General features: G+C 42.9%; 2 protein-coding genes across 2 annotated transcripts; both read left to right on the top strand.

Annotated features, from left to right (window-relative positions):
• Positions 1 to 891: 891 nt before the first annotated feature.
• cth1 (cysteine three histidine 1) lies at positions 892 to 3858 on the top strand. The gene is made up of 3 exons (XM_030779112.1): positions 892 to 900; positions 1193 to 2127; positions 3834 to 3858. Exons 1-3 carry the CDS (start codon positions 892 to 894, stop codon positions 3856 to 3858), a joined length of 969 nt encoding a protein of 322 aa, XP_030634972.1.
• A 1681-nt stretch (positions 3859 to 5539) lies between these two features.
• taf6l (TAF6-like RNA polymerase II, p300/CBP-associated factor (PCAF)-associated factor) lies at positions 5540 to 12002 on the top strand. Its single transcript, XM_030780146.1, has 12 exons — positions 5540 to 5880; positions 6092 to 6302; positions 6507 to 6593; positions 6918 to 7068; positions 7183 to 7233; positions 7862 to 7956; positions 8047 to 8121; positions 8830 to 9050; positions 9853 to 9985; positions 10192 to 10320; positions 10768 to 11255; positions 11473 to 12002. The coding sequence occupies exons 2-12, from the start codon at positions 6147 to 6149 to the stop codon at positions 11801 to 11803; spliced, it is 1917 nt and encodes a 638-aa protein (XP_030636006.1). The 5' UTR covers positions 5540 to 5880; positions 6092 to 6146; the 3' UTR covers positions 11804 to 12002.
• Positions 12003 to 12718: the final 716 nt, after the last annotated feature.

Genomic DNA, 12718 nt, shown 5'->3' with positions numbered 1-12718 from the left:
AATTTGACCAACACGAACTCACCATATGAATGGTTTGCTTTGTTAACGAACATGTTCTTGCCACATGTTCCGTTGCAAAATATCTTTACTCAACTTTAACATTTTATGTCTAACTTGCATGTGGAAATATACCTGCAACCAGCAATTGACACCCTGCTGCACTGTATTAGGGAGTCATTACACTTTAAAGAAGCCCAAAGAATAGATACTTTGGATTTTACGTTCAGTAAAATCTATCATAAACGGGAGCTCTCATATCAAAGCCTATATTCTATACTACGTACTGCAATACAGAATCAAGGCTAGGAGTCAAACCGGTGTTCTCCCTATATTTGAGCAAAAAGAGTTGCCTAGTTTTCACTACACTGAGAAACACTTGCGGAATGAATTTTGAAATAAAGACTAATATTATCCAGAGGTACAGTTTATGTATTACGCTAACGCAGGAATGATTTCATTCAGAGACTTGCTTTGAATACGGTTCCTCTGAGTGCTGGAGACACGCTCTCAGGATCAGCCCAAATCTACCGTAGGCCTGCTTAAACATGGAACCACGCCTCAAAACACCTGATGCAAAGAGGTGACAATTATGGGTCGTCTGTGCTAAACTGAACTCGGATTGGCGAATAAGGAATTCTTTCGGACGTGTCGGACCTCACAGCTGATTCCAATTTTAAAAGTAGCGCGGGAATGAGAATTGTGTTTGTTCAAAGTACTGAGGTATGGTGCTTTTGGTGACTGGGGATGTGTAAGGGCTGTGCCTTAACGTTAGCTCAACGGTTTCAGTTGAACGGCGCCGTGACCTTCAATTTTCATAAAGGGAGCACACATTATTGAAAGGGCGGCCTTGCATTAATTTAGAAAAAAAAAAAAAAGATCACGACACCCACCATGCTTGAGGTAAATTACAAGTGTTTCTTTTTTTACTTGTTGCTACTGGATACAGCTCGAGACAGACCTTTACATGCTTTTCCATGCAACACTTGCACTTTAACCTACCAGGCCTCTGATTTATATGTGTTAATCTAATGGAGAGGTTTACCAGTCCATTAATTTATTTCATTGGTGTGTTTAATGAATTGTCCTTATATGCTAAGAGGTAGCTGAGTGCAAACCAAAAAAATATTAGAGTTTAATAGTGTTATTCAGTCAGAACTGTATTTTATAACTTTAATTTTTTTGTCCTTTTAAGACAAGCTATGAAGATCTGATTCTGTTTCCCTCTGACGAGGCTGTGGATGACCTTTTCTCAGGAGATGTGCCGGGCAGTGTTGGTTTGTCCTTAGCTGAAGCTTTGCTTCCTCTAGTGGAGTCTTCCTCTCCTCTTCCAACTCCCTGGTTGTGCTCGACACGTTACAAGACCGAGCTCTGTAGCCGCTATGCTGAAACGGGCACCTGCAAGTATGCAGAGCGCTGCCAGTTTGCTCACGGCCTCCATGACCTCCATGTGCCCTCACGACACCCAAAGTACAAAACCGAACTGTGTCGCACCTTCCACACAGTGGGCTACTGTGTCTATGGCACCCGCTGTCTGTTTGTGCACAGTCTGAAGGAGCAGCGTCCCACGCAACAGCGGCGCAGGGACATCCCCTGCCGCACCTTCCTTTCATTTGGCGTGTGCCCCTTTGGCTCTCGCTGCCACTTCCTACACATGGGGAGTTGTGGCCTGGATTCTGATAGCGCGGGAGAGAAGTCCTGGCCACCACCGCGCTCTCAGGAGTGGAAACCCCGTGGTGCTCTCTGCCGCACCTTTAGTTCTTTTGGTTTCTGCCTCTATGGCACACGCTGCCGCTTTCAGCACAGGCTCCCCAGTACCGTCCGAGGCCCTGACCACAGCCCTGGCTCCACCCCTTCTCCTGAGGGGCCTGGAAAGGTTCTTTATCCAGTTTCAGACGTGTGCTCATCCCTTTTCTCTTCCTCTCCTGCATCACCTCCCTCAGCACTGGCCTCTCCTGTGTGTCCTGATGAGGGGCTCCTCACACCACCATCCAGTGAGCCAATGGCCAACAATGCCTTCACCTTTTCCAGCCAGCACCTCAACAGTCTGCTCACACCTCTGACACTGAAACTACAGATGCTGGAAAAAACAGGCCACTCTCCCTTTAAAGATGTGGTGGATGAATCGCTGCTATCCTGATTCCTTTTTAAAGTTGTTCGCAGTTATTTAATAATGTATCTATGTATAACCTCTTACTTTTTTTTTTTTTTTTAAACTGAACTTTTGGGAGGGTTTTATTGGTTTATTTGGGGGGTGGTACCTTTTGGCTTTTAGAAGTGCTGTGAGTTGCATCTGACATTTCACCAATACGTTTCATCTGTTTGTCCCTTGCTGTCATGGGGTAGGGGGTAGCTAGGGTATGTTGGTCAACTCCAACCCCTTTCTTTGTAAGTCTGTGCCTTGTTTTTAACGTGTGTGTGTGTGTGTGTGTGTGTGTATATAATGGAGTTCAACTGCTCCACTGTAAGTGTTATGGCTCTAACTTAAGTTGGGTGTAAATTCTCTGTATCTTGTGCATCCTTGAACCATAATAAAACAACTAAATGGAAATCTAGTGTTGATCAATGACAGAGCTGAGAGTGGTGGTAACATGCTGGTCAGAAGTGTGGGTTTTTTTTGTTTGTTTGTTTTTTTTTTCTTTTCCTCTGTTTTTGTGCTTGAATACGAGTTGAATTATGAAAAGCTGACTGCTGATGGATCAGCTTGACTGTCTGAATTCATACACCAGTTTTCTGTTGGTCTCAGGAGGGACAAAACCCTCAGAAGAAATGCCCTGTCAGTATATTGGTGTGTGAAAAGCTGTGATGAACTTAATATACTGGGGGAGGGGGGGGGTATTCCAGAAAGTGGGTTTAGTGAAAATTTTAGTCTACTCAATTAGTTAACTCAAAGTAGTAAACTTCCCAATAGACGAGCCCTATGGCTTTGTTTTGCTAGGAAAATGAAGCCATGAGGCTCTTCTATTAGGAGGTTCACTATTTACGGAGATAACTAATGCTGAGTTTACTAAAAACCTTTCTATCCACTTTCTGGAATACCCCCACCCCCCCCAGGTTTGACAGTCACATAAATTTGGAAGTCCTAGGCCATGCATTTGGAGATCAACGGACCCCCAAATAACTGGTGTTTAAAAGGCTAGATCTTGGAAGTGTAGGTGCAGTTGTCATCAAAGCTTATTCAAAGTAAGTGTGTGTGCCAGGGAAGCTGAGTTTACAATTTGGTGTGCCTAGCCCAGGTGGGTCAATATATGCAGTCACCCAAATCTGTGGGGTTTGTAAAGGGCAGTTCTTGAGTGCCACCAGAAAGGTTGTTGCACTTTAGCTGAATTTGGGCAGCCTATGAGACAGAGTAATCTAGAAATTGCAGCATCAGAAATGGAGTTAGAGGCTGCCAGAGGCCGTAGATTTTATCGAAAGTTTCTGTTTCATCAAGCAGCTGTCATCAATTTGAGCTCTGTGTTTTGAAGAACGCCACCACTTAGACTGGTGTGAGTTTGATCTGTGCAATGTAATCATCTTTCTAGAGTTTTTTCCTTGTTTTTTTTTCTTTTTTAATTGTAGAAAGGATCTGTTCGTGTTACAAAGGTGCCTTAAGAGAACTGTTCCTTTAATATAATAAAGTATTGCTTACAGCTGTATAGAATGATAGTAGATATGTCCCTTAAAATGCACAACAAATTATCTTCCAATTGTCTTTGGTTTCCTTTCCACTGTAAAGTACAAATGGAATTCAAATAGATGAGTATGACAGGGTTCATAATGTAACTAATTAATAGAATATGTCTTCTCATGCTTTAGTTCAGTGGGATGGCAGGAGTACGGTAGTGAATGGAGAGGATTTTGAGTATGTTTAAGAAATGACCAATGTCATCTGCTGTTAAGAAACATGGTTAAATGCCTTTTATAGTACAGGGCTATAATGTTGCACTGAAGGACACATTAATTTATTTGGAAAAAAAAGCTCACCTGTTATTCCTTCCTCTTCAGAAAATGAAAGTTCAGTGACAAGACTGTTTATATCAAGGAGTGGGAATCGGATAACTAATTTCCATGACTCATGCCTGTTGAAGCAGGCATTAGGGAAGAACCATATTTTGTGGAGGTTTTAATTGCTCATATTAGCTTATGTGGTTGTGAAAAGAAAATACTGAAACAGTGGTTGAGCAATTCTCAAAGAAACAGTATATGGACTGTTTAAATCAGGGGTTCTTTTTTGCCATTTGAACCCTTTCAACCCAAATTATTTTCCTGTAGTACCCCCTTGAGATTTTTACTAAGTGAATTTAATTGTACTTTGACATGGTGTCAAAGGTTGGTGCGCTGCATTCACTTTATTGGGTTGAGGTGGCCATCGACATCTAAGGAAATGCAGTTTCAGGGAATAATACGGTATGTTTTAGGCTGAACTTGGCAGAATGGGAATATGTAGTTCAGTTTATAACTGGGTATTGAATTTCTTGTTTGAGTGCACGTTTATGTTATTGATAGGTACCTTAGTGTAGTAAGTCCCACTCTGCATAATCAATGTTTATTGACATTTTTAATATAAACTGGGTCTAGAAACAAGGATGGCTGAGCTAATGAATGTGCCTTCAGGGGAAACAGCCAAATGTTTATAAAACTGATTATAACACTGTATGTTGTTGTTGTTTTTTTCTTTTTCTTAAACTGAGCACAAAGAAATAGAACATTGGAATACAGAGATGCCACAGGGGCTTCACAAAATAGTATACTTTAATAATAAAACTCAAAGATCTGAGATAAAATACAGTTTGACAGTTTTCATAGCTTTGATGTAGAAGTGGAAACGCAGTCCCTAGATAAGAGTTTAAAATATCTGATACAAAGACTGACCGTATGTTTTTAACAAATAAAAAGATAGCCAGAACTGTCAGTATATCTCTGCAATCATCCTCCGAGTCAAATTCCAATATTCAGAATCGTTGTGATGAAAATCCTCTAAACTGTTATGAAAATAGATTTGCCAAGGAGATTTTTTGATAGTTGTGCAGAGCTCTGAATGTATTTTACAAACTCAAGGGATAGAATTTGACGAAGGGTGGAGTCCGCTGTGCGCTCCACTACATCATCTGACGATAACCTTGGTGTCAAGCCGACACAGTTAAACTCACTGTTCTGACGAAGCAATGAAAAACAGTGCTAGCGAGTCCCCGAGTTCCACCAGCAAGGAAGCAACAGTGCAGTTATGCGCGAAAACCCACTTTAAGTACCAAACATATTTATGTCATTGTTGTCTAAATTAAAAGCGTAAAATTACGTATGTAGGATGTACCTTTATGTTGTCAACTTGCTCAATCAGGATTTTCTCCTAGAAAAATTGTATCAAATCAAAGCAGCATTCTTGCCGTATTTGCTTTAGTGTCGAATCTGCGCACAGTGTCCAAAAATAGTTCCGAGTAAAGCTGTAAGGACTGTGACGCCACATAAAGCCTACTGGTATAGAGTCAACCGCGCTTCAGCACAGTGAAATATAACTTTAACTGTGTGGGTTGGCCTTATACTTCGTACGTAGTATCTTTGATAGCTCACCGTAAATATTATACGCAAACCATCTCTTTTCATTGACCTATAGAAGGTCATATATAACCCGTCTCACATTTAAGAGTACGTTAACGTTTGCGTTGTTGAGCAGTTAGCTATGCAATGAAGCTAACATTCATGTTTTCTCGACTAATTTAGTTAGTAAAGGTTAATGGTTGCAGTTCCGTGGTGATGCGAGAAACAATCTATAAGTGTCGGAAGTCATTCTGTTATTTCATTAAGAACAAGGTTTACTAACTTCACTGGAGGGGTGAACAGTTGCTTCAGAGCTAATTACAATGCATTCTGCAGCATCTACACTTTGATCTGGTCATTTATCCGGTAAGAAAATGAGATTACTCCTGATAGCTAACGTTAACCTAGCCGTGAAATCTGTATGTGTGGCTAAATGTAGTTTGTAGTCATTATTTTTGCTTTTAACTAGACAAGGGAATTACACTCATCATCCAACACTTATTGTTGTGAGAATGTGTCGTCCGACTTATAGCTAGGTTTATATGATATGCACCAAAGTACCTATTACAATCCACAGGACTACTTATGGTAAACTAACTCAACCGCACACGGGACGTGTCGGTGTGGGTGACATGGCGAGTATGTCGGAAAGGGAAGAGCGACGTTTCGCTGAGGTACCCCGGGAGTCTGTCAAACTCATGGCAGAAAGCGCTGGGGTAGAATTAAGTGATGATGTTGCCGCTTTACTCGCCGAGGATGTTTGTTATCGACTGAGAGAGGCAGCCCAAGTAGGTACCATACGGGAAGAGATTCGCACGATTAAAGAAATCCATGTTCGTTGTGTTGTTTTCCTTATGTCGTATACTGTGAGAATACATAACCCTATTTTTGACATAATGGTTGACGCCATTTGTTTCCTTATAGTATTTATTGTTGGTGGTACTTCCGCGAAACTTGTTAATTAGCTGGCGATAATCTGTCCCTTAATGCAGAACAGTTCACAGTATATGAGACATGCCAAGAGAAGAAAACTGACTGTGGAAGACTTCAACAGAGCACTTCGTTGGAGCAATATTGAGGTGAGCCAGTAAGCGCAGCTACTCCACTAATGTGTTGCCTGTATGAAAAGTAATGAGTTCATAGATGGAGTTCCCTAATCTTGCTGATTCTTATGTTAGCCAGCTGGGCTCACTGGATGAGGAGTGTGCACACCTGTTTACCAGGTCAAATGCTCTGATTAAAATGTAAGGAGAGCCCAAGTTGACTTTGGCCCTCTCAGACTGGGCTTTGGTACGCTTTATTTAGACTACAGCTTTTCTGTGAGTTGCTTTTACTTTTATTATTAGCCACTCTCGATGGACTGTGTTTTTATTTAATGTTTTGTTCTTCCACATGTGGGAAAGACCATTTCTGGCTTTGGTGCTCAAGATGCTTTACCCTTCCGGTCATTTAAAGAAGGGGAGCTATTCTTTGTGGAAGACAGGGAAATTAACCTCGTAGAACTAGCTCTGGCCACCAACATTCCCAAAGGCTGTGCCGAGGCGATGGTGCGAGGTAAGCCTGTAGATTATGGTTATAATTATGGACGATCCGTGTGTTTGTGGGTAAAATTACAGCCATGCAGAGCACAGAGGTATTCTGACTGATTGTCTTTTTCTTTCCTGACAGTGAATGTGTCCTACCTTGATGGCAAAGGAAATCTAGAGCCTCAGGGAACAGGTACACAAACTTCACAAAGGTTTTTTCCCAAACTCATAAGCTCATTTGACCACAGAAGTTGACTTAACCTAAGGGAGTGGCTTTGTTTCCATATGAGTTTTTCATTTTAGTGAGGGCAGGAGAGAGTCTTTAGGGCAGAGACAGGCCTGGGACAGTTTCAGTTGAAAATATCAAGTTTCCAAACAATAAGAGGAAGAGAACGTACTGGAAAATAAAGATTTGTCTTTACACTGCTGCGAAGGCGGTAAAAAAAAACCCTTGATTAAACCAGTGCATCTATCTTTTCCTGGTGTGTTTGAAAAATGAACTGGAAAATTCTCAAATGCAGGGCTCAGCTGTTTGAGAATTCCTACATTTTCATGGTTAGAATGGATGGATTCTGTTGTTTATATTCTTTGGATTATGAGGCACCAACATATTGACATGTAAGAAGATACCAAAATTTTTTTAAACAAAATTTCTTGACTTTCAACATCTGCGTTCAACAAATAATATTGTAATATTTAAATTAGACACACAAGTGGTATTCAGCTTTTTAAAAGATAGTTGTTACTGTCCGCTTTTTGTATTCAGCTGTTATCTCAGTGCTATTGTAATGTTTTTCCTGTCTTTTCTCTTTGGGCCACAGTGCCCAGTGCTGTGCAGACCCTGTCTGACGACCTCCTGAAGTATTACCAGCAGATCACTCGCGCCATACTGGGAGAGGACCCGTACCTCATGAAGGTACACCCTTCCTCCAGCTTTCTGACTCAAACTGGGTGATTTGCTGTTTTCTCTGAATGTCCACTCATGTTTTTTGTTTGTCTTTCTCAGGTCGCATTGCTTGATCTCCAGTCCAACTCGAAGATCGCTGCTCTCCTGCCCTACTTTGTGTACGTTATAAGTGGGGTATGTAACACTGACTATTTTGTTGAAAACTGCACTGATCACTGGATTCTCTGGATTTTCTTGTTTCATTCGGCAGACATTTATCATTGATCTATTAGTTATTTTATAGTTATCGATCTTTTTAGGCCTTTAGTGTTTCATTATTGCCCAAATATTCTGGTTCTGTCCAAAAATACGATGGGCTTGTGTAAAATGAAACTGAACTCTGAATGTGAGTGTGAGGCTGGTCAGATGAATGGTAGAACAGAGCTGGTAACTCTGATCTGCAAACAACAGGCTCATCTCAATCAGAGGCAACCGCTAGAAATGGCAGAGAATTGTACCATTACAGGATCTTTACTGTGTACTCTGACAGAGGATGCACAATTTCATCAACAGTAACAGGAAGAAAAATTAATGACACACAGTCATTATCATGGTTTAAATTAAATTATTAATTTGGCATTTACGGTAGAGAACATCCCTGAATCAAAGACTCTTTAACTGAGGATGTAATTTCACACTGGTTCAAGCTGACATCTGTCTGAACCAATATAACATTTCTGATGGTCGAAGGTCAAAAAGACTTCTTGATTAAAGATGCATCATGAATGATTCCAGTTTATTTTAGGTTATTAATATGTCATTATTTGATTAGATTATTTGATTAGTTGTTCTCTGACCAGCTAGAGCTGTGTCCTTCTCTCATGGACATCCGTCTGTTGTCAGGTGAAGTCAGTGAGCCATGATTTGGAGCAGCTGAACAGACTGCTCCACATGGTGAAGAGCCTGGTTCAGAACCCATACCTGTACTTGGGCTCATACGTGCGCAGCCTGGTCTCTAGTGTGATGTACTGCATCCTGGAGCCACTGGCTGCTTCCATCAACCCACTCAACGACCACTGGACCCTGCGAGACTACGCCGCCCTGTTACTCAGCCATATCTTCTGGTACGTCAACCACTGAGTGTGTTCACTCTGTACACAGTTATATACGGCACACAGTTTAAAGGCCTGTGTTTTCAGTCTGTACACAGTTACATACGGTTTACAGTTTAAAGGCCAACACTCCTGATGAAATGTCTCCTGATTCACTGAAATACATGTAGGGAAGGGGAAATGCTTTGTTTTTTTCAGCACTCTTAGTTCCATGTTAGTCTCCTTTCCTCCGTCTGGACCACAGAAATGTTTCTAAAGTTGTGCTTTAGACAGTGACAATGGCTGACGACCTGAGCGAGGGGAGTGGCATTGATGCGCTCCTCTCACTCAGGAAAACAAACAAAGCATTTCACACTGAAAAAAACACACAAAGCATTTTGCCTTCCCCGTGTGTGGTTCGATGAATCAGGATGCATTTCATCAGTCAGGGGTGTTGAAAAAGATGACATCATCTAAAAGCGCTCACATTGCATCCGGCTCTAAAGGAAGAAGCACAGAAACGTCACACCCGGTCTTAAAGGGATCATGCAAATGTTGCATCCAGCCTTAATGGGTTAAAGGCTTTTGTTTGCCTTGCATTCAGGATCTCTGTAACACACTCTATGTTGGTGGCAAAGAACAGAGAGAGAGATGTAAGTTGCTCTCTGTGTGTGTGTGTGTGTGTGTGTGTGTGCGTGTGCGCGCGTACATGCCAGTAAGATGTGTCTAACTTCAGCAAGAACTGTCATTGTACAGACACAAAACAGTAAAACATCTCTAATTCCACAATATAAATACACCAGTCCAATCAGTGTGAAACTGGCCTTCTTAACAGGATACACGGTGACCTGGTCAGTGGGCTGTACCATCAGATTCTGTTGTCACTCCAGAAAGTTCTGTCTGACCCCGTCCGCCCACTCTGCTCACACTATGGGGCTGTGGTTGGCCTGCATGCTCTTGGCTGGAAGGTAACATCCGTGAAGAAACAATAACCTTCACAACTCTCTGACTGTTCTATTCTGTCTGCCTGAGGCTGTCTGTCTGTCTGTCTGAGGTTGGCTGTCTGCCTGAGGCTGTCTGTCTGTCTGTCTGAGGTTAGCTGTCTGTCTGAGGTTGGCTGTCTGTCTGAAGCTGTCTGTCTGTCTGAGGCTGACTTGCCTTTTCTTTGTGACAGGCCGTTGAGCGTGTGTTGTATCCCCACCTGCCTGCGTACTGGGCCAACCTGCAGGCCGTGCTGGATGATTACTCAGTGTCCAATGCCCAGGTCAAGGCAGATGGACACAAGGTCTATGGAGCCATTCTGGTAAGTGTATTACACACACACTCAGACAAACACATACACACACACACACACACACACACACACACACACACACACACTGTAGCTTTTACAGATCAAATGTGAGCCTTGCAAGGATGAGCCTTCAATTATATGTATGAGTATGTACATGTATATGTATGTATATACGTATGTAACAGAAAATGAAAAGAAAATATAGTCTTCAAACTTGTATGATTTAAAGAGGTGAATTGTGTCCTTCCAGTGCTGCTGTACATTTTCCTGTGGATCCTTGGATTTAGATTTCAGCCATCTTACAGACATTTGCATTCAAAGAAGCCACAAAGTCTGAGTTCCATCCCCTGTCTTGCATCTGTGTCCCCATTGCCATTTACATCTCTGTAAAGTTTGAAGGAATTTACTGAGGATAGACTGCTCTGTGTGAATGACATTTCTATGTGTGTCCTTTAGGTGGCAGTAGAGCGACTGCTGAAAATGAAAGCAGCGAGTCTTTCTTCACCTGCAGAGAAAAGAGCTACTGCGCTGCTGGGAGCTGTGGGAGGGGTCTCTGGCTTCAGGGAGAGGTCTCCTGGATTAAGCCCCCCTCCGGAGCCTCTGTCTGAGCCCGCCCTGGGTATTGCCACTCATCTGCAGGCAGGGGGGGCAGGCTGTCACTGGGAGGAGTGGAAACCAGACCCTCTACCAGCCATGTACTCTGAGCTGTACTCCTTTTTTGGGGACAGCTTGGCCACGCGCTTTAGCACAGGCCCGTCTGTAGAGGGCAGCACCTCCTCGGTGCCCTGTCAGCCCTCTGAGAGCAGGAAGGAGCTCACAAACAGCACGGCCAACCTGGACTCCACACGCAAGATGCCTCAGCTAACCGCCAATCTCAACATAAGCCCGCGGCAGGACGGTAGCCCGCGCACTGAGTCTGTACCCCCGAGTCTGGCTGCCACCCGGTGAGTCACACCTGGTTTCAGCTGTCTGTCACAGCAGTGATCTTCACTGACTCACCACAGCCTGATCACTCTCTTCTGACTGTTAAAAAATGTTTCAAAAAATGACAGAATATGTGAAGTCCTGTGATCAGAGCCCATGCTGTCGCAGTTTTGATTCTGTCTAAACCATGTCTGCATACTGACCCATCCTTTACTTCTCTTCCTCTTTCTCCCGCAGATCACTGACCCGATCATCATCAGTCCCGCGCTCCAAATCCTCCTTCTCTCGTCCAGGTCAGCGTGCAGCCGGCCCGTCACGTGACATATTTCCAAAGGCGCGTTTCCCGCCGCCTCAGGCCAGGGCCCCAGCATTCACGTTTCTGATTGGAGGACGGCAGATGGGCCGTCGCGGACAGGGCCGGCGGTTCCAGACCAGCTTCAGCCTGTCCACACCCATGACTTCCTTACCACCCCGTGTCTACGCCCACAAGTTACCTGTCATTGGCAGAGTCAGCAAACCCGTGCATCGCTGGACTCTCTCTCACTACTCACTACACTTGCCACTCTGAGTCTCAGACAGACAACAGTACAATCACTCAGAGCAATTCTGCCTTGCCTGCCCCTGTGTTCCTACACATAAAGCTTCCCTGCCAATGTAAAAAATTTAGACACACACTCATTGATAAAACGTAGTGTTGTTTTGTTCATATAAAATGTATGCCTAAGCAAAATAAATATGTAGCCCTCACATAATCACACATTAGTGAATTTGAGTTCTGTACTTCCTTCAGTGCTATTTCAGCCTGTGTAACCTCCAAAAGACTCAAAACTCAAATCAAGATTTAGGCTGAAGAGTTTAGAATACAGTAATAGATTTAATGGACACTTTTTTCATCTTCATATATGAAATGGATGCATTGATTGGTTCTCATGGTGAGATAAACAGAGCACAGCTGTGGGTTTTGTTTCCTTTGAGGGACAGGGCAGCTTCTCTGTGCCTACCAAGTCAGAAAAACAGGTGTGAACAGCAGGGTCCAAACAGATTATATCACACACGTCTTCCACTTCAGGCTGTTGACTGGCCCATGACCGTACAACGTGAGAAGAGCCAATATGTCAGCGTAGACCTCAGATATATTGAATGTATTTATAAGCAGTGATTAATGGAATTCAAAGCAGCATATAGTGAATATGAGTATTTTCTGCGATTGAGTGGCTGTCTGGGTAAATGATTCTGGGTGAAAATGGAGAGGATCAAGATTAAGATGGCATGTTACACTAATTAGTTCTGAAGTGCAACCAAGGGACTGACAACTGACAAATGCCTATTGCTCTGCTCTCCTGCAGAACATTTGTACTGACTTTGGTGGCAGTTTGTCTCACAACATTTGTTTGGCCTGTGCCAGCAACATAAAATAAAAAAAATGCATATATAAAAGTACAAATACATGGCAGCCTACCGTTGATCCCAGTTAAACCACCTC

Source organism: Chanos chanos, chromosome 7 (genome assembly GCF_902362185.1).
Source record: "Chanos chanos chromosome 7, fChaCha1.1, whole genome shotgun sequence".
Classification (NCBI taxonomy): Eukaryota; Metazoa; Chordata; class Actinopteri; order Gonorynchiformes; family Chanidae; genus Chanos; species Chanos chanos.
This window is presented reverse-complemented; position numbering and strand designations above follow the sequence as displayed.